The 19,089-nt window shown below is 40.9% G+C and overlaps 3 protein-coding genes across 3 annotated transcripts in view; 2 read left to right on the top strand and 1 right to left on the bottom strand.

The window, feature by feature from the left end:
• GABRA3 (gamma-aminobutyric acid type A receptor subunit alpha3) overlaps positions 1-3,549 on the top strand; it is a 327,873-nt gene extending 324,324 nt beyond the window's left edge. Inside the window, exons 10-11 of the transcript XR_011385360.1 lie at positions 3,135-3,225; positions 3,509-3,549. The gene's annotated coding sequence lies outside the window, so the exon portion shown is untranslated. The remainder of the gene's footprint in view (positions 1-3,134; positions 3,226-3,508) is intronic.
• LOC138847567 (uncharacterized) overlaps positions 1-19,089 on the bottom strand; it is a 668,340-nt gene that overhangs the window by 515,015 nt on the left and 134,236 nt on the right. The window contains exon 11 of the mRNA XM_070066705.1: positions 4,050-4,333. Coding sequence (XP_069922806.1) covers positions 4,050-4,333 — 284 coding nt within the window. The remainder of the gene's footprint in view (positions 1-4,049; positions 4,334-19,089) is intronic.
• Positions 3,576-4,858, top strand: LOC100352046 (melanoma-associated antigen 10). The gene has a single exon (XM_070066567.1). It carries the CDS (start codon positions 3,576-3,578, stop codon positions 4,650-4,652), a length of 1,077 nt encoding a protein of 358 aa, XP_069922668.1. The 3' UTR covers positions 4,653-4,858.

Below are 19,089 nucleotides of genomic sequence, written 5' to 3'. Positions count from 1 at the left end.
TAGCAAAATCAAGAAACTTACCACACAAAAGAAATTTAAAAATTATAACCTGTGATAGAAAATATCCCATTCACAAGAGCAATAAAATCCAAACATTACCTAAAAGAAATCATAACAAAAATGAACAATTTCTTAATAGAGAAAACAATAAAAGCTGCTGATAGATTCAAGTGACAGAGTTCCAATTAGAGCATGAGCAACATTTTCATTAACACAAGAAAAACATTATAAAGATGTACATGATCCTCAAATTGTTTACAGAGTTACTGCTTTACTTGTAGGCCAAGATGAGCAACAACTGCATATTGCTCTCTTATACTCCAAAAATCAGTATTAAAACACACACTTAATATCTAAACAGCAAATATTAGAAAGCCCTGGAAGAGACAGTTGAACTGTCACTGGAGTTTGGGTTGGAGGGAGTAGTATACAAGTTGGAGTGGGTCTGTAGCTTGCATAGATGACAGATGACAGGGCGACCAGGAGGGCAGTTTTAACTTCTGTCCCCACTTCATTGCACAACCTGAGACAGCATCTCACACCACAGATGCTGGTAGCCCTCATGTAGCATCAGCGACTAGAGACAATGGGGTTGATTGGGACAGTGTGACTTCAGAGTCTGTGCTAAACACCACCTGACTCCATCTTAGTGACTAGTGGCCTTTTTGAAAAAATTTTCAATAGAATATAATGAATGAACCAAAAATACAATTTCAAGTGAATCACACATAGTAAGGATAGCTATTGTTTTATGAAATTTATGTATATTCTAAAACATACATTTCGTAGAGATGTAAAAGCTATGTTTTTACTAAGAATGAAGGTTAAAAAATGGAAATTCCTGCAATGGGCAGTTAAATGTCAGGACATTCCAAACCCCTGAAGCTTGTCTTTTCACTATAAAAATAAAGAAGTGAAGACTTGGGCTGGAATCTGAAGGTATGGCCTGAAATCAACAGAGAAAGAAATCCCGGACCTTGACAGGAGTTCGGGAGGCTTCTTGGTTCCTCAGCCCTTGGAGACTTAAGGAATGCAGCCTGACATGGCAAGGACCAACTTCCCCTAAGCCTGAGGGGGGAAAGTTTCATGTGAATGGTCTAATTCAGATCAGAAGACGAAGTCCCAGGTTTCAAGAACAAGGTTAGGATCTTAAGGGAGCCTTAAGATCTTAAAGGATCTTAAGGGAGAATGGAGAAGATCCTAGATTTACAAAACCGCTCCAGAACAGAAAGCGCCCCTGCTGTCAGCCCTGAGAGACCCCGGAGCATCTAACTGGATGTGGTATTTCCTGACTTCCGGGAGAAGAAAGGAACTGACGGTTTTTGTTAGGTGTGTGATTCAGCTAAACAGAAGGAAAGGACGTGAAGGTAGGATGCTCCTACCCCGCTCCTGCTGTCAGCTGTGGAAAGTTTCAGAATAAATTACCGACTGAGGCTACCCCTCAGTTTGCCTTCTGGTATCTGAGGAAGATTTTTGCCATGGTCTAAGAGATGCCGCGTCAGGTTAGCTGTGGGAGGCCCAGGCCCCGCCAGGACTGGCCAAAGTGTGGACTAAGAGGGAGGAATGAGGGAGACCCTACTCTAGAGCACAAAAGGGCCCATACAAACCCTCCCTACCCCCACTATCAACTAGAAGGGATACCAAGCTAGGGATTTTAGCTAGGGATTCTCAGAGAGGGGAAGGACTTCTACTGAGGGGAAAGCCTCTAGTTAGAAGAGGGAGGAGTCCGAGGTTCTACCAGCACTATAAATGCAGATTTTTTGAGGACTAATTGTACCCCCAGCCCAGAAACAAGGAATCTCATAGAAATCTAAACATTGCTTGTTGTTAGCCCTAGGAGGGCCCTCATAAAGGTAGCTGGATGTGGCAGGCTCCCACTTTGGGGGGTGGGGGAGGGTTCTTGGGAGAGGAGGCATTGCTCTAAGGGAGTGATGTATACAAGATGCATACAAGTAATGTATACAAGAAGTTTAGGTACTTCCAGGAATAAATATGAATACCCAGAGGGAGAGCACCAAGGGCATTCTCCATCCATCTCTGAAAAACCCAAAGCAGAACTTTTAGTTTGAGGTACCCTCCATTTTTAGCCTGGTGGTGTCAAAGAGGTGGGGGCCTTGGTCTGAGAAAGCTTCACTCATGTCATCACAGCAAAGACCCCATACCTGGCCAGGAGTCAAGATGAGGGCCCTGAGGAAGAACTCAGAGGACCTCTAACTCCTAAGGAAACAAACTCCTCTATGTCCCTTTGTCTGTGGGCCACCACCATCCAGTAGCCTACACATCTAAAGTAGACGTTTTCAGGGAGAGGAAAACCTTGATTTAAGGGATTTTGACTCAAATCAGCAGAGGCAAGAGTCCCAGATAATGCCGTTTTTCAGACTTAGGACTGAGGAAATATCCTTCAACAGAACAGAAAGAATCCCAGCCCCATCCTGCCCTTTAGTAAGCCATGAGAAGATATGGGACACTTCCTCTTTAACATCTCATGAAAATTATAGCCTCAGATCACAGAGAGAATTATTTCAGGCCCAACCAAATATAAAAGTTAGGACTTGGGGGACCCTCTCATCTCAATATAGTTGGACCCCACACTTGCCATCCTCTTCTTTTTTATTTTTGTTTTTTAAAAATATTTATTTATTTGAAAGAATGGCAGAAAGATAATCCATCCACTGGTTAATTCCCAAGATGGCCACGATGGCTGGGGCTGGGCCAGGCCAAAGCCAGGAACCAACAGCTTCATCCTGGTCTCCCACGTGGGTGATAGGTGCCCAAATACTTGAGCTGTCTTCTGCAGCTTTTCCCAGGCCAATAGCAAGGAACTGGATCAGACATAGAACAGCAGGGTCACAAACTGTTGCTATGAGGCTTTGCCAGGTGTTGCCAGATGTGAGACCCTTCACTGCTTCTTGTTGCCTCTTAGGGAGGTGAACTTCTGCTTTGTGTTGCTTCAGGACAGCAGAGTGGTAGAGTCTAAACTGCCAGAGGAAATTGAGAACTCTAAGTGGGTGCAAAGGGGATCTTCCACTTTTTAACAGTGAGGACCTCTCAGAACCTAACACACTTTCCTGACTGGTGGGCCCAGGGTGATACTTGCAGTCTGAACTCTAGACTCCCCTCTATTCTTCTTATAGGAGCTCCAGAAACCTGCTGGTCAAAGACTTATGTGAGACAGTGCACTTAGGTCACAGAGAAGACAAGGCTGAAGCAGTGCCAAGACTCAAGGTGAGGTACATCCCTTGAATGTGGATTGCAAACCACCAGCAGAACACAAGGGACCCCACAGTGCTTGACTCCAACCCACCCTCACTGACAGCCCTGGATTCTCACTCTCTGCTGACCCGTTTCTTTGCACTTCTCATGGTACTGTCTCACCAGTAGGACAGGATCTGTGTGAGGCACTAGTGCACCACAACCCAAAGAGAAAAAATGTAAGTGGGCTTTTGCCAAAACAGCCAAGGGTGCAGTTTTCAATTGATGTCACTCACATGGTCCCTTTCTCTTTTAGGCCTGTGGGGTCCCCATAACCCAGCTGCTGCCCATTCTTTTGCCTGCTGCCTCCAACGAGAGTCATCATGCCTCGAGCTCCAAAGCGTCGGCGGTATGTGCTTGAAGAAGACCTTCAGGCCCAAATTGAGACACAGAACATTACGGATGAGGATGCTTCTTCATCCTCCTCTACCTGTTCTTCCTCTTTTCCCTCCTCTTCCTCCTCTTCGACATCCTCCTCTTTCTATTCTCTAATGTCAAGCACCTCAGAGGAGGTTTTTGATGATGATAGCACACAGAGTTCTCTCCAGAGTCCTCAGGTATCCTGTTCCTCCTCTACTGGCATGACCTCCACTCCATGGGGCCAATCCAGTGAGGGTACCAGCAGCCAAGATAAGGAGGGTCCTAGCACCTCACAGGCCCTGAGAGAGCCTGAGTCTTTTCTCAGAAGTAAGATAGAGGAAAAGGTGTCTAATTTGGTGGAGTTCTTGCTCTTCAAGTATCAGACAAATGCTCCCACCACCAAGGAAGAAATGCTGATGTGTGTCATTCAGAATTACCAGGATCACTTTCCTGTGATCCTCAGTGAAGCCTCTGAATGCATGCAGCTGGTCTTTGGCATTGATGTAAAGGAAGTGGACCCCACTAACCACTCCTATGCCCTCGTTATCTCCCTGGGCCTCACCTATGATGGGTTGCTTAGTGATGTCCAGGGCATGCCCAAGACTGGCCTCCTGATACTTATCCTGAGTGTCATTTTCATGAGTGGTAACTATGCCCCTGAGGAAGAGATCTGGGATGTGCTGATTGGGATGGGGTTGTCTCTTGGGGAGAGGCACTATATCTATGGGAAGCCCGAAAAGTTACTCACAGAAGATTGGGTGCAAGAAGGGTACTTGGAGTGGCGTCAGGTACCCAACAGTGATCCTGCTCGCTATGAGTTCCTGTGGGGTCCAAGGGCCCATGCTGAGATCAGCAAGATGAGTCTTCTGGAGTTTTTGGCCAAGATCAATGGAAGTGATCCAAGATCCTTCCCAGTATGGTATGAGGAGGCTTTGAGAGATGAGGCAGAGAGAGCCCAGGCCAGAATTGCCACAGTAGATACTACTGCCATGGCCAGTGCCAGTTCTATTGCCAGCATCAGCATCTCCTACCCTGAGTAAAATTAGGCAGATTCTTCACTCTGTTCTCAGAGTGAAGTCAAAAGTCTCAGTAGTGGAGGGTCAGGCTGGACCTAGAGGTAATGAATTGTATAATATCTTTATCTTACTGCTTTCTTTAGAGGATTTAGGGATTTATCTTCTTTATATCGAACATTTAAAAATGTTGTTACTTTTACTAAAAGGTTGATTAGCTTCTAAATATTTGTTAATTAATTATATTTCTCACATATTTATTTTTTTTTCAGAATAAGCAAATGAGTTTTTGCTATTTTGTAAAACCAGTTGGGAAGCCCTCCATCTTGTTTGTAATTTGGAACAAAATTCCATGGCAGTAGAATATTCGTATCCTTGGAAAAGTAAAAGCATTTAGCAATACATAGAGAAAAAAGCTAAGTGTTATCATATTGATTCCCTTATCCCTTTCAGTGTGTTACTCTGAAAGATTAAAAGATAAGTTTCTATATCTTGTTAGATTATTCAGGTGCAAATTAAACTGTAATAAACACAACTCTTGTTTTCTGGCTTATTTCTTCCCCAAACTTGTGTTGAGTATCTGCTTTGTGGAAGGCCATGTGCTGAGTGGAGATTCTGGTTCAAGCCACACCCACCCTAGCAGAGAAGGGTAGAGTCCAGCAGCAGCCACGATAGGAGGAAGATGGAGAGATGTCCTCTGAGACCCACAGAATCAGGGAAAGACAGCTGAGCAGCTGGGCTTCAAGTGAAGATAGTTGAGTGTAAATGCTATGAGCCAAGGCAGCTTGAGGCTTTGGAAAACCATGCTTCCTTTTGTAGGAGTTCCGTGTGATGGGCCTGGGTTGGGGAAGAGGCTACTCCTTCAGGGAGTGGGTCTGAGAGCTGAGAGAAAAGCATGGAACTTAATAATGCTATGTACAATCCTTTCTGGATGTTGGATAAAGCAGAAAGGAATCTGCACCTGCAGCATGTATGGAAGGTGTCCTGAGTTCTTTTGTCAGTTCTTTTTTAACAGTGTGCAGACTAGGTATTTTATACTCAGCATCTGCAAAGATTTCCTGAGAAATAAGGATTTCTAGATAAATATGCAGGTAGAATGATGCCTGGATTTAAGCTAACTCAATTAGAAGAAAATTTCAATTAAGTTACCCTTTCATGTCATTTGGACAACTTTAAACAAGGACTAGGTTCTGGGTGGGGTTAAAATAGTGATTTGGGTGGAAAATCAGCTGGGAGTTAGGGAAGGAGCTGGTCCTTGATCAAATTCTGGAAGCTTTGAATTGTACCCAGTGGGTGATTCCGTCATATTCAAATTTTAAAAGATAACCCCCAAGAGGGAAACTTTGCTAAATTTACTTACAAAGCATTTTGGCTGGTTTGGTATTACACATCATACGTGAGTTGCATGTTCTGATATGCATCAGACAACAATTCCAGAGGAGAGGGTGGTAGGACTTGGGTCACAGTAACACTAAAAATAACTTGCAATCATTAAATTTTCATTATATGCCAGACACTGCACCAGGTACTTCACGTATAGTACATACATTCTAGCAGTTCTGCATGGGATGAATGTCTTCATTTTACTGAGGAAGAAACTGAGGCTCAGACCTTAGGCATTTCCTAGGACCCTTGGCTAGGAAGTGACAGGCTAGAAGGAGATCCCTGGCCTGAATTTATCTGGGGCCCACACTTTTCTTCCTCCTCCCTCAGCCTGAGACCAACCTACTGACTCTAATTGATTTCTCTCATTAGGACTGCAAGATGTCTCTCTGGGGACAAAAACAAAACAAAACAAAACAAAACAAACACAAAAAACATGTTGTCAAAGTACTAAAGGCAGGCCTAAAGAAGGTGACAGTGAGGATCAAATACAATTTGTGCGTTATCTGTGGTTCATTAACTTAAGATCCTCTTGTCCAAATCCCCAGGGTTCTTTGAGAGCTGACTGTAGCCAGGTGCTGACATTTTTGTACATTCTAGTGCTCTCTGCATTACAGCACCTTTCACTTGTCCCCAGAGCACCCTCTGTAGTAGTCAGCTTTTTAACATTGTAACAAAAATAACTGAGACAGCTTAATTTTACAAAAGAAATAAGTTAGACTGACCAGCATCCAAGGTAAGAGAACAGGCAAGAAATCCTCAGAGAGCAATGGACATCTGGAGGTTCCAGGAAAGAGCAATGGCCAGTGTCTGTGAGAGACCACACACATCAAGCACCGAGTGTGCGGCACCCCAGGCAGGCCGGTGCTCAGAGCTCTGAACCCAGAATTCCACACAGTGGGGGAAGGGGCCAGAGGCAAAGGAGGGGTGGCACATGGGACAACACACAGGAATAGGCTTGAGACACCTGGGGATCTTCCCACCAGCTGCCAGCTACAGTGCTACCTGGGCAGATCTGCAGATGAGGGGCCTGCAGCATGCAAGCCCCCCACCGGTCACCCTCAGGAAGAGGATGGCTGTCTCCTTGCATCCTTCTGGGTGCAACATCTCTTGACCACTCTCATGCTCCCATGCACCTTCACCTGTGCCCCAGGCCTGAGAGCTGCCCGAACATCTGATGGGAGCTGCTGTCTTATCCCCTGGGTTCAGTGGAGCCCGTCTGCAGCTTACCCCCCCCACACAAACACACACACATACCAGGTGAAGGACAGGGCTGGGGACTGATGACTGACAGCTGAGAGAGGCAGGGACTATCAATGAGCAGTGGAAGGCAACAGTCATCAGCCTGGAGGGGTCCCTGGAGGAAGAATGCCCTAGGACCAGTTAATCCAACTCTGCAGATGAAGGGCTGGTTGTGCATATGCCTTGAAAAACGGTCCAGATGATTCCTCTGCCTCAGACTGTCTCCCACAGTTTCTGAGTTGTTGGTACTGGGGGCAGGTGTCCTGTAGCCATGAGAGCTGACCTATGTCACCAGCAGGAGTCGTCTGGGACAGAGGCCCCACTGCACTCTGGTGCAGACATTTGCAGGTTGATGGAAACCCCAGGGAGATGGCTCCCTTCCTTGTTCAGCTGCCAGGGTGGGTGGGGTCCAATGCAGCATCCTGCTGGGATGGTGTTTGGGTCTGGAGAGGAATTCTGAGGTTAAATGAGTGCAGTTAAGCCAACTCTGCCCTTTTTTCATGGAGACCAAAAGGAGCAAGTGGTGGCAGGCTCCACACTTTGAATCTCTGGAGGGGTCCTATGGTATTTTCACTCATTCCCTCATTCTTTTTTCATTTATCCAGCAACTGTTACTGAACACATGCTAAGAAAGAATACCATGAAAACAAAATCAAAGAAAATGACACAGCCCTTAATTCAGTCCGTGGGTGGCAATAAGAAAATTCATGAGAGTTAGGAAGTGAGGTTCTGTGTGAAATTACAGGGACATTCCACTAAGATCCTAAATTCTGAAACTTGGCTGGCTCTGCAGGCCATGTTCCTTTTAAGTAGATGAGGAGGAGGAGGAAGAGCTGGTGATTATATGAATTAGGGTTAGAACTGAAGGAATATGTGGAGGATAAGTGCAGTGTGGACCATGTACCTATGCAGACAGGGCTGTCCTGTGGAGAACAGAAAACACAGGTCTACTAGGAGAGGGGTATTTGATAGGCGTTAGGCTTGGATTAACATCAGAAGTCATTTGAGGCCGTAGATTTAGGTAAAGTCAAATAAGTATTGTATAGATACTGGCCTACATGCTACAAGACACCATTTATTCTCCTACAAACATATTTATTTACTAACAAAATACTATGGTTTGAATGTGCCCCCCCCAAAAAACATGTGTTATAAATTTAAGCCCCCATGCAACAGTGTTGGGAGGTATGGCTTATGCGAAGTGTTTAGATCATGAAGGCTCTGTAACCAAGAATGTAGGATTTAGGCAAGAGGGGAGCACAGACATGGGGCAAAGAATTTGAAACACTTTACTTTCTGAGCTTGTTCTTCAGGGGATATTCCAGGAAAGCTTATCTTGTGATATTGTACTTCAGACCCCCCAGTGAACCATGGAAAGCTGGAAGAAACCAGTATGAATAAGAATTTAAACATGTAGTGTATGAAGATGTAAGTTGCTTGATAGGAAGGACCCTTTCACCCCTCCTTTTCTATATCCTGGACACTTGCTTAACCCTTGCTATAAAAGCCCAGGCAAACTGCCTCTCAAGGAGACAATTTCTCACTTACCTCCTTTACTTGTCACATGTAAATAAAGCTTTCCTCTGAGGGGCTCCCACTGGAGGCTGTGATTATTCCATGACACCGGAAGCAGACAGATCCCTTGTCTTTGCTAACAGCTCTACCCTCATGAATGAATGAATGCTGAATATAAAAGGGCTTGGGCTGTGAGTTTGAATTCTTGCTCTCTCTAGTCACATGATGTTGTGATGCAAGAAGAAGACACTGGAAAGATGCAGCCCCTTGATCTTGGACTTTCCAACCTCAAGATATATTTTTTCAAAAATATTTATTTTATTTATTTGAAAGAGTTACAGATTACAGAGAGAGAAGGAAAGACAGAGAGAGATCTTCCATTCATTGATTCACTCCCCAAATGGCCGCAATGGCCAGGGCTGGGCCAGGTCAAAGCCAGAAGCCAGGAATTAGGAGCTTCATCCAGCTCTTTCACGTGGGTGCAAGGGCTCAAACACTTGGACCAACTTCTGCTGCCTTCCCATGAGTACTAGTTGGGAGCTGGATTGGAAGTGGAGTAGCTGGACTTGAACTGATGCTCATATGGGATGCAAGAGTTGCAGGTGGTGGCTTAATCTGCTGTGCCACAATGCCAGCTCAGACTGTAAATTTTTGTTCCTTAGAAATTATCCAATATCAGATGTTCTGTGGCAGTAGCATAAAGTGAACTAAGACACCAAAGCCAAGCAGATGTTAATAAAGGTGAAAAGAGGGATAATATTAAAGTAAGAAAGAACTTCTCCAGAAATCCATAGAGAAATATTCATATTTATATGTATATATGAGTCTATTTGTGTATATATATTTGTATATATAAGTATGTATGTGTATATATGCATATAGATACAAACATATGAATATGAGTACACATACAAATATTTACACATCACATTATGTATATATACTTATACATGCTTATATATAATGTATGTATTATATTATGTGAATATATATTTGTATATATATTTAGAGTGGCTCATATTACATACACAGTTACATATAATGCATTTTTTAATGTCACATCTGGTATATAAGATTGCTTATAATACTCAAGGCTAAGTGTATACCTACCAGTATCCTGAAACTTTTCTCCTCTAACCTAGTGTGCTGTTTTATGCTGCTGGAAGCTTTGTAGTAACTAAGCACAGATTCTCATAACAAACATAGTAAAGGACAAGAAATACTGGGTCCAAGTATTTGGGGGTTAGGACAACACAATGCATTGTGGATCTAACAGGTAGATATTGGTCTTCAAAATTTTACACATGGAAACTCTTATTCCAATTGATGTCTTCTACAGAAACTCAATCCATGAACATATGGAAGGCAGAGCAATCTGGTAGAAGTGAGTACTGTAAATTTGAATTTCTCTCCACCCAACATTTTTCTACCCACTCTTGGAAGTGGGCCCTGACAGTCTTGAGCATTACTGAGAAAGTTCGGTGATAGAAGACTTTCCTTTAGAGGTAGATTTTTCTCATGCTCCTGCATAAGCATCTATGTGGATACTATTTTGCCAAATGTACTGAATCCCAGTTTTCTGCCAGGCACTGCCAAAAACCCGTAGCCTTCCAAAATGGAATTCTCTGTGCATATGTGACAATTCAGTTTCTGGTTTTCCAAAGTCCTCATTGTCTCTTCCCACCCTGCCAACCCAGCTGAACATCCAGAGGCACATGTCCTCCCTCCCAGTCACTTACTCTGTACTCTCCACTTTCAGCATGGGGCTGGCTATCTCCCCTTTCAACACACCAGCCTTCTTAGGATTTTGCATAGGCTCTTCCTTTCTGTTCACCCTAATCCCTGTTTTTACCTTCATCCATAGCCCTGCTGCAAACTGCCCTCTGGGAAAGAGGTCTCTGCTACTGCTTTTTCCTTGTCACTCCTCAGCACCAATTAAAATGGTGAGTATTTTCAGCTAAGTCACGAACTGGTGCCCATGTAGGATGCTGACATTGCAGGCAGCAGCTTTACCTGCAACAACACTGGTCCCCCAAGTAGTCTCTTAACTACTCCATCAAATTCCTGCCTGCCTTAGCTTTTGAATTGGTAGGTTTATAGTTTTCATTAAATTTGGAGATATTTTTCACTCATTATTTACTCCAATACCTTTCCTATCACTTGTTTTTCCTCATCTTCAAAGTTTTCAAATGCATGTGCCTAAGGGCTCTTGGAATTGCCTCACTCCCCAGATGGCTGCAATGACCGGAGCTGCGCCAATCCGAAGCCAGAAACCAGGAGCTTCTTTCAGGTCTCCCACGTGGGTGCAGGGGCCCAAGGACTTGGGCCATCTTCTACTACTTTACCAGGCCATAGCAGAGAGCTGGATTAGAAGAGGAGCAGCGGGGACTAGAACTGGCGCCCATATGGGATTCCAGCGCTTCAGACAGGGCGTTAACCCGCTGTGCCACAGCGCCAGCCCCTGTCCTTGCCTTCTAACTCTACCATCTGTCTCATTTCTAGATCAGTTTTATTTTTCTTCTCATTATTGATCCAACTTTCCTGTTTCTTTGAATGCCCAGTAATTTGGCATTGGATGTCAGACATTGTGAATTTTATCTTGTTGAGTGCTAGATATTTTAGTGTTTCTGTATGCAAATTATATTCTTAGGCTTTGTTGTAATACGCAATTAAATTACTTGGAAACAATTTGACTATTTGGAATCTTGCTTTTATTTTATTTTTTATTTTTTAAATCAGAAAACAAGGCAGAGAATCTTGTTTTTTTAAATGTTTTATTTTAATTTTTAGTTAGTTTTTAACAGATTCAATGTGATTTGTAAATACAATTCTAAGGAACCTAATGATATTCTCTGTCTCCCTCTCTTTCTCTCACTCCTACTCTCCTTCCTTCTCTCTCTCTCTCTCTCTCTCTCTCCCTTTTTGGTTCTTGAGATAGCATTTTAAATTTACATTATAGTAAAAACAGTTAATAGTTCAATGAATAAGAAGTTTAACAAGTAAAAAACAAAAAGTACTTAGTTTAGTGAGAATATAGACAATAGCTACAAACAATAATTGAAAGGACAAATGACCATATTGCTTTTTTTTTTTTTTTGACAGGCAGTTAGACAGTGAGAGAGAGAGAGAGACAGAGAGAAAGGTTTTCCTTTTTCCGTTGGTTCACCCCCAAAGTGGACGCTATGGCTGGTGCATTGAGGCCGGCGTGCTGCTCCCACCTGAAGCCAGGAGCCAGGTACTTCCTCCTGGTCTCCCACGCGGGTGCAGGGCCCAAGGACCTGGGCCATCCTCCACTGCACTCCCGGGCCACCGCAGAGAGCTGGACGGGAAGAAGAGCAACCGGGACAGAATCCAACGCCCCAACCGGGACTAGAACCCCAGGTGCTGGCGCCGCAGGGGGAGGATTAGCCTAGTGAGCCGTGGCGCCAACCTCATATTGCTTTTAAAATCCATGTTTAGTCTATAGCTAATATTTCCCACTTCTAATGCAAAAACCATTCTATGGACTCCAACCAATGCCCCATGAATTATGAGGTTTATACTCCAACTAGCAGGAGCAGGAATGATCACCAGACATAACATTGTTTCTGGAGATTTCTTTGTTTGGAGCCCTCTCATCTTTGGAATTTTGTCCAGAAGACTCTATCCACCTTAGCAATCCTGAAGTCCCACCTTAGAACTTCCCAATTCCATGTGCTTGGCTTAAGGAAACAATCAGTTTCCCCTTTCTGTGCACTATGATGTGTAACATTTCTCTAGTCATTAAACTTGTGTACTCACAGGGCTTGCTTCACTTGTTTTTCCTTTCTCTCTCTTTTCGGTTTGGTTTTTAGTTGTTTTAGATAGGTGTGTAACTTTGGTCCCTGTTATTCCATCTCATCTGGAAACAGAAGTCCTGTACTCCAAATTTGAAACTTAATTTATCTGTCCATGATAAGTGCTCTAGCATTTCAACCTAGTCAAATTAAAATCATAAGGAAAGACTGTGGAATAGCTAGGTAGATACAGAGATAGATACATGATAGATGGATATTAATAGAAATATACACATATACAACTTGAGTATATATAATAAATGGGTTTCTCTTGCTTATGGAATTATAGGTGATGTTTTATTCTCTTATTTATGTGATAAATACTTCTAATACTTCTGAAGTACATATGAATTACCATTATAAATATAAAATATTGAAAATATTTTAACATGGAATTTAGACTATTAAAAATAAACACATAGTCTGTAGCTAGTTTGTTTGCAATATTGGTTGCCTTCCTGCTGAGTTATATTTAGCTCCCAACATGCTCGCTGCTTGTGTAAGTATAAAAAAATAAACAATAACAACAACAAACTTTGAAATTCAATTAAGTCGCATGTCTATCATCCAAATTCTCTCGGACTTTCAAATGCAATGCTTCACAGCTTAACAATAACCCACAGCTCTCGGATCAACTTACAATGCTTCACAGCTAAGAGTTCATAATGTTTTCCAAACTCTCCCTCTTGAAAGAGTAGTAACTTTTATTTTAAAAGGGAAATTATATTTGCATGTAAGCCATGACATGATTGGATGGAATGAAGGGGATATCTGCAAGTATAATTATCATAACTTTCACTAGTACATGTTTTGTTTACATGTCTTTTGTTAAAAGCTAGTTATATGTCAGTAGCAAAAACTCACACTAAACAAATTAAAACATGATATTAAAAAATGTTTTTCAGTCATTAATACCATTAACTTTGATTTGTGGTTGAACATATAAATTTTAAATGCTGGTTTTCATAAGAAGCATGCAATATTTTTCCAACAACAATTCATGTTTTCCTAAATGTGTTTTGAAAACATAGCTTCTTAAACTAACATATGATTATCTTTCACCAAAAAAAAATGCCTTGAAAAAAGGTCAGTTATTCATTATATTGTTAATACTTCACCATTACTGATGTTACATTCCCGGTTGTTCACTGTGCCTCATACAATTATTTTTGCATTCATAATTCCTCCATTTAAACATTTTCATGACTGTAGTTTTGTCTTCTTATGAATGTAATAGAAAAGCAAAATATAGTATGGATTTGTTGAGATTGGCTTCTTTCACTTAAGAACATGCCTTCAAGATTCATTCAACTTGTGTATATCAGTGGTTCATTCCTTCTTATTGTTCAGTAATATTTCATTGCATCATGTATCACAGCGCTTATTTAACTACCATGGAAGCATATTCAGATTGTATATAGATCTGTCAAATATGAATGTGTTCTGCAACTATGGGATGAAAGTATCTGTAAATATCAGTTAGGTTCATAGTGTAAATTAGCACTATTATTTCTTTGTTTATTTTCTGTCTAGTTGATCTGTCCATTGATGAAAGAAGGTTGTTGAGGTCCCCTATTATTATTGTATTAGAGTCTATGTCTCCCTTTAGATCCATTAACATTTGTTTTAAATAACCAGGTGCCCTGGCATTGGGTGCATATTCATTTATGATAGTCATACCTTCCTTTTGAATTAATCCCTTAATCGTTACATAATTCTGTTCTTTGTCTTTTAAAACAGCTTTTATGTTAAAGTCTATTTTGTCTGATAATAGGATAGCTACCATAACCCACTGTTAGTGGGATTGTAAAGTAGTACAGCCATTGTTGAAGACAGTATGGAGATTCCTCAGAAATCTGAATATAGACCTACAATATGACCCAGCCATCCCACTCCTGGGAATTTACCCAAGGGCAATGAAATCAGCATATGAAAGAGTGATATTTACCTCCATGTTTATTGCAGCTCAATTCACAATAGCTAAGATATGGAATCAACCCAGATGTCCATCATCTGATGATTGGATAAAGAAATAGTGCTATATATAGTGTGTGTATACATGTATGTATGTATACATGCGTGTATATACATGTATATATATATATATATATATAGTGGAATACTATTCAGCTATAAAAAAGAATGAAATCCTGTCTTTTGCAATAACTGGGATGCAACTGGAGACCATCATGCTCAGTGAAATAAGCCAACCCCCAAAAGACAATTACCATGTGCTTTCCCTGGAGTACCAAAAATGTAATGTATGAGAATGAAATTGACATTTTGAGGTTTGATGATTGTTTACAGTCCTTGCGTCTACTGTCTAGGAACAGTACTTTTTTTTCCTTCTTACTATTTGAGGAACAATTCAGTTAGTATAGGGTTAACCTTCCGAATATAAAGTAAACTGAAATCAGATCAATTAAAATGTAAGAGAGATATTTTATTGGAATCCCCTGGTGCGTTTCTAACTCCACCATTTGGGGCAAGTCCGATTGAGCATGTCCCAAATTGTACATTTCCTCCCTCTCTTATTCCCACTCCTATACTTAACAGGGATCACTTTTCAGTTAAAATTTAAACACCTAAGAATAATTGTGTGTTAATTACAGAGTTCAACCAATAGTACTAGAACAAAAAAATACTAAAATGGTTAAAGTATTACATTGTACATCAACAGTCAGGACAAGAGCTGATCAAGTCACTGTTTCTCATAGTGTCCATTTCAAGGTGGCATGTACCAATGCCATCTCACTAGTCCAAGTGATCAATTTCAGTTCACAGTTGATCACACTGATAGGTCTAAGAGTCAAAGGGATCACACAAACAAGGCTAGTGTCTGCTAATACTAACTGACAGAATCAAAAAGGGAGAGAACGATCCATCATGGGAAGCGGGATACATAGCAGATTCAAAGAATGGCAAATGTCCTAAACAGCACTCTGGCCTCAGAATCAGTCCATAAGGTATTAGGATATGGCTGAAGAGCCCATGAGAGTATTTTAGGCATGGAAAGCTAACACACTCTAGAAAAAAAAAAAAAGAAGAAGACCTAAATGAAAGATCTCTGTGAGTGAGATCCCAAGATCCCAGTGGAAAGAACAGGGCCATCAAAGAAGGAGGTACCTTTCTCTGAAGGGAGGAGACTTCCACTTTGACTATGATCCTGTTGGAATAAGATCGAAGTCGGCAAACTCAAAAGGCTTCCATAGCCTTGGCAACTCATGACTAGAGCCTAGGGAGATTACTGACGCCATAAACAAGAGTGCCAAATTGTTAAGTCAACAACAGAAGTCACTGTGCACTTATTCCTTATGTAGGATCTCTGTCCCAAATGTGCTATACATTGTGATTTAATGCTATAACTAGTACTCAAACAGTATTTTACACTTTGTGTTTCTGTGTGGGTGCAAACGGATGAAATCTTTACTTAATATATACTAAATCAATCTCCTATATATAAAGATAATTGAAAATGAATCTTGATGTGAATGGAATGGGAGAGGGAGCGGGAGATGGGAGGGGTGCAAGTGGGAAGGAAATTATGGGGGGGGAGCCATTGTAATCCATAAACTGTACTTTGGAAATTTATATTTTCTAAAAAAAAATAAGAGAGAGCAAAAGAGAGGAAGGAAGAAAAAAAGTGGCATTCATCTAATGGAGTGATTAATTGATACATAAAACTTTATAAAGTCTTTAAAGGAATTATATCAGCATACACCCATAAACCAAAAGGAGTAGAGACAATATAAAATAAAATGAGATCTTTGGACTCCTTCTAACAGTCACTTTCTGTGGAAAAGGCTCAGAGGACACAACAAAAGCTAGAGATGACAAAGCCAAGAATCAGGAAAAACAAGTTCCCAGAGAGCAGGACTTGGTTTCAATTAAAAAAAAGAAAAACCTGGCAGCATGGGTCCACCTGGCTTTAGAATATTCATGGAAGGGCCAGTGCTATAGTGCAGCAGGTTAAAGCCCTGGCCTGAAGCGACGGCATCCCACATGGGTGCCGATTCTAGTCCCAGCTGCTCCTCTTCCAGTCCAGCTCTCTGCTGTGGCCTGGGAAGGCAGTGGAGGATGGCCCAGGTGCTTGGGCCCCTGCACCCACATGGGAGACCAGGAAGAAGCACCTGGCTCCTGGCTTCGGATCAGTGCAGCTCCGGCTGTTGCTGCCATTTGGGGAGTGAACCAACGGAGGGAAGACCTTTCTCTCTATCTCTACCTCTCTCTGTAACTCTTTCAAATAAATAAAATAAATCTTAAAAAAAAGAATATCCATGGAACTATGAAACTTCTGTGCTTCCTCTCTTTCCTTTTCTGAACAGGAGGGAGGATGTGGGGGAAGTATTGCTATGTTCCTAAATCTGTGTATGTGAAATACATGAAATTTGTTTACCTAGAATTTAAAAAAAAAACTAATTAATTGATTGCAAAATGCCTGCTGTGACCATGAGCATTGTTATACATGTATTTTGGGAAACAAAACTCTAACGTATATGCCTGGGATAACAATTTCTGGCTACATACATATTTCACAATTAGTAGGTACTGTCAAATCACTTTTATATTTGTTCTGGCAATTTATAAGAATTCATTTTTCTTCATATACTTGGTGATATTTTCTTTGAATATTTTAATAGAAGCATCTTACTCTATGTATGCATAAAGAAGGCCACAAAGTATAATGTACAGGTAATGTAAAGATACAATTTCACAAATTAAAAATAGTCATTTAACTATCACCCAAACCTAAATTGGAATATCATTAGGATCCCAGAAATACCTTTTGTGTTTTATAAGTTAGCAACTCACCGAGCAATATCCATTAATTATCAATAGTCATTTCTATTGTAATAAATTATTTATGCACACTTTTTATTTAAAAATCAACTTTAACTGTGATTACAGAGAATAGGTAATATTGATCACTTTGACTTGATTGGCACATATTTTGTACATTTGCTTAAATGTCACATTGTACCCCATATATGACATTACTGAGTGTTAATTTTTAAAATTTGCAAATCTTTTAGGAGGTGGGAATGCTAAGTAACCTGATTTGATCATCATCTGCTGAATACATGTGTCAATTTTTTTTTTTTGACAGATAGAGTGGACAGTGAGAGAGAGACAGAGAGAAAGGTCTTCCTTTACCGTTGGTTCACCCTCCAATGACTTTGACTGGTGCACCGCGCTGATCCGAAGCCAGGAGCCAGGTGATTCTCCTGGTCTCCCATGTGGGTGCAGGGCCCAAGGACTTGGGCCATCCTTCACTGCACTCCCGGGCCAGAGCAGAGAGCTGGACTGGAAGAGGAGCAACTGGGACAGAATCCAGTGCCCTGACTGGGACTAGAACCTGGTGTGCCGGCGCCACAGGTGGAGGATTAGCCTAGAGAGCCACGGCGCTGGCCTACATGTGTCAAATTAATACACTGTAATTCATAAATATGCACAATGAAAATAATTAAATTTTTATAATAACCTATTAATGACTATATCACATGCAATAAAATCCACCCCTTTATGTGTTCAGAGTTTTGACAAATGTATAACCTGTTAATCCACGACCATCATCAAAATACAGAACATTTTTTATTACGCTGAGAAGTTTCCTCAAGTCCCTTTGTAATTAATCTGACCCCACTTTAGAACTAAGACAGGTACTTATCTGTTTTTTGCTAGTATAGATTAGATTTCAGTTTCTAGAATCTCATATATTTGAGTTTCGATAAACAGAATTATACAGCATATATTATTTTTGTAAGGTTATTTTTCTAAATTCAGATTTATATTTGCAAGATTCATCCCTGTTGGTGATTTAAAATTTGTTTTTCCATCCTTATTACTGTATATTATTCCATCAACAATCCATCATTTTAAAATCCATTTATAAATGGTAGACTTTTAAGGATTTTCCAGTTTGAGAGTTGCTATGGTTTGAATACATCTTCCAAAACACATGTGTTGGAACCTTGGTCCCCACTACAACTGTGTTGGAAGGTGGAGTCTAATAGTAGGAAGTCTATACCCTCATGAAAGGATTATTGGTGATTATATAAAAGGATTTGAGACTTTGAGTTGCATTTCTTTCTCTTTCTTCCTTCCTCTTGCCTTTCACAATGGGATGATGCAGCAAGAGGACCTTGTTAATTGCTAGCACCTTGATATTAGACTTCTGAGCTTCCAGAGCTGTAAGAAATATTTTTCAAAAATTACTCAGTATCAGTTATTCTATTATAGAAAAACAAAATGTACTAAGAAAAAGCTATTATGAATACCACAAAAGTTCACATGTATATCCACAAAAGTTACTGGAATATATTATCATTACAACAAACATACTAAACAATGCCCTATTGTTTTTCCAAGTGGTTATAGTAATTTATACTACCACCAGTTGTGTGTGAGTATTGAGCATTCCTGTTAGTTTATATTTTTATCAATAATTCATTTAAACAATTATTTTAATGTTATCAGCTGTGGTGGGTATGTCATAGTGTCGTACAGTG

This window comes from Oryctolagus cuniculus, chromosome X (genome assembly GCF_964237555.1).
Source record: "Oryctolagus cuniculus chromosome X, mOryCun1.1, whole genome shotgun sequence".
NCBI lineage: Eukaryota > Metazoa > Chordata > Mammalia > Lagomorpha > Leporidae > Oryctolagus > Oryctolagus cuniculus.
Note: the sequence above shows the minus strand (reverse complement) of the source record. Positions and strands in the feature narration are given on the sequence as shown.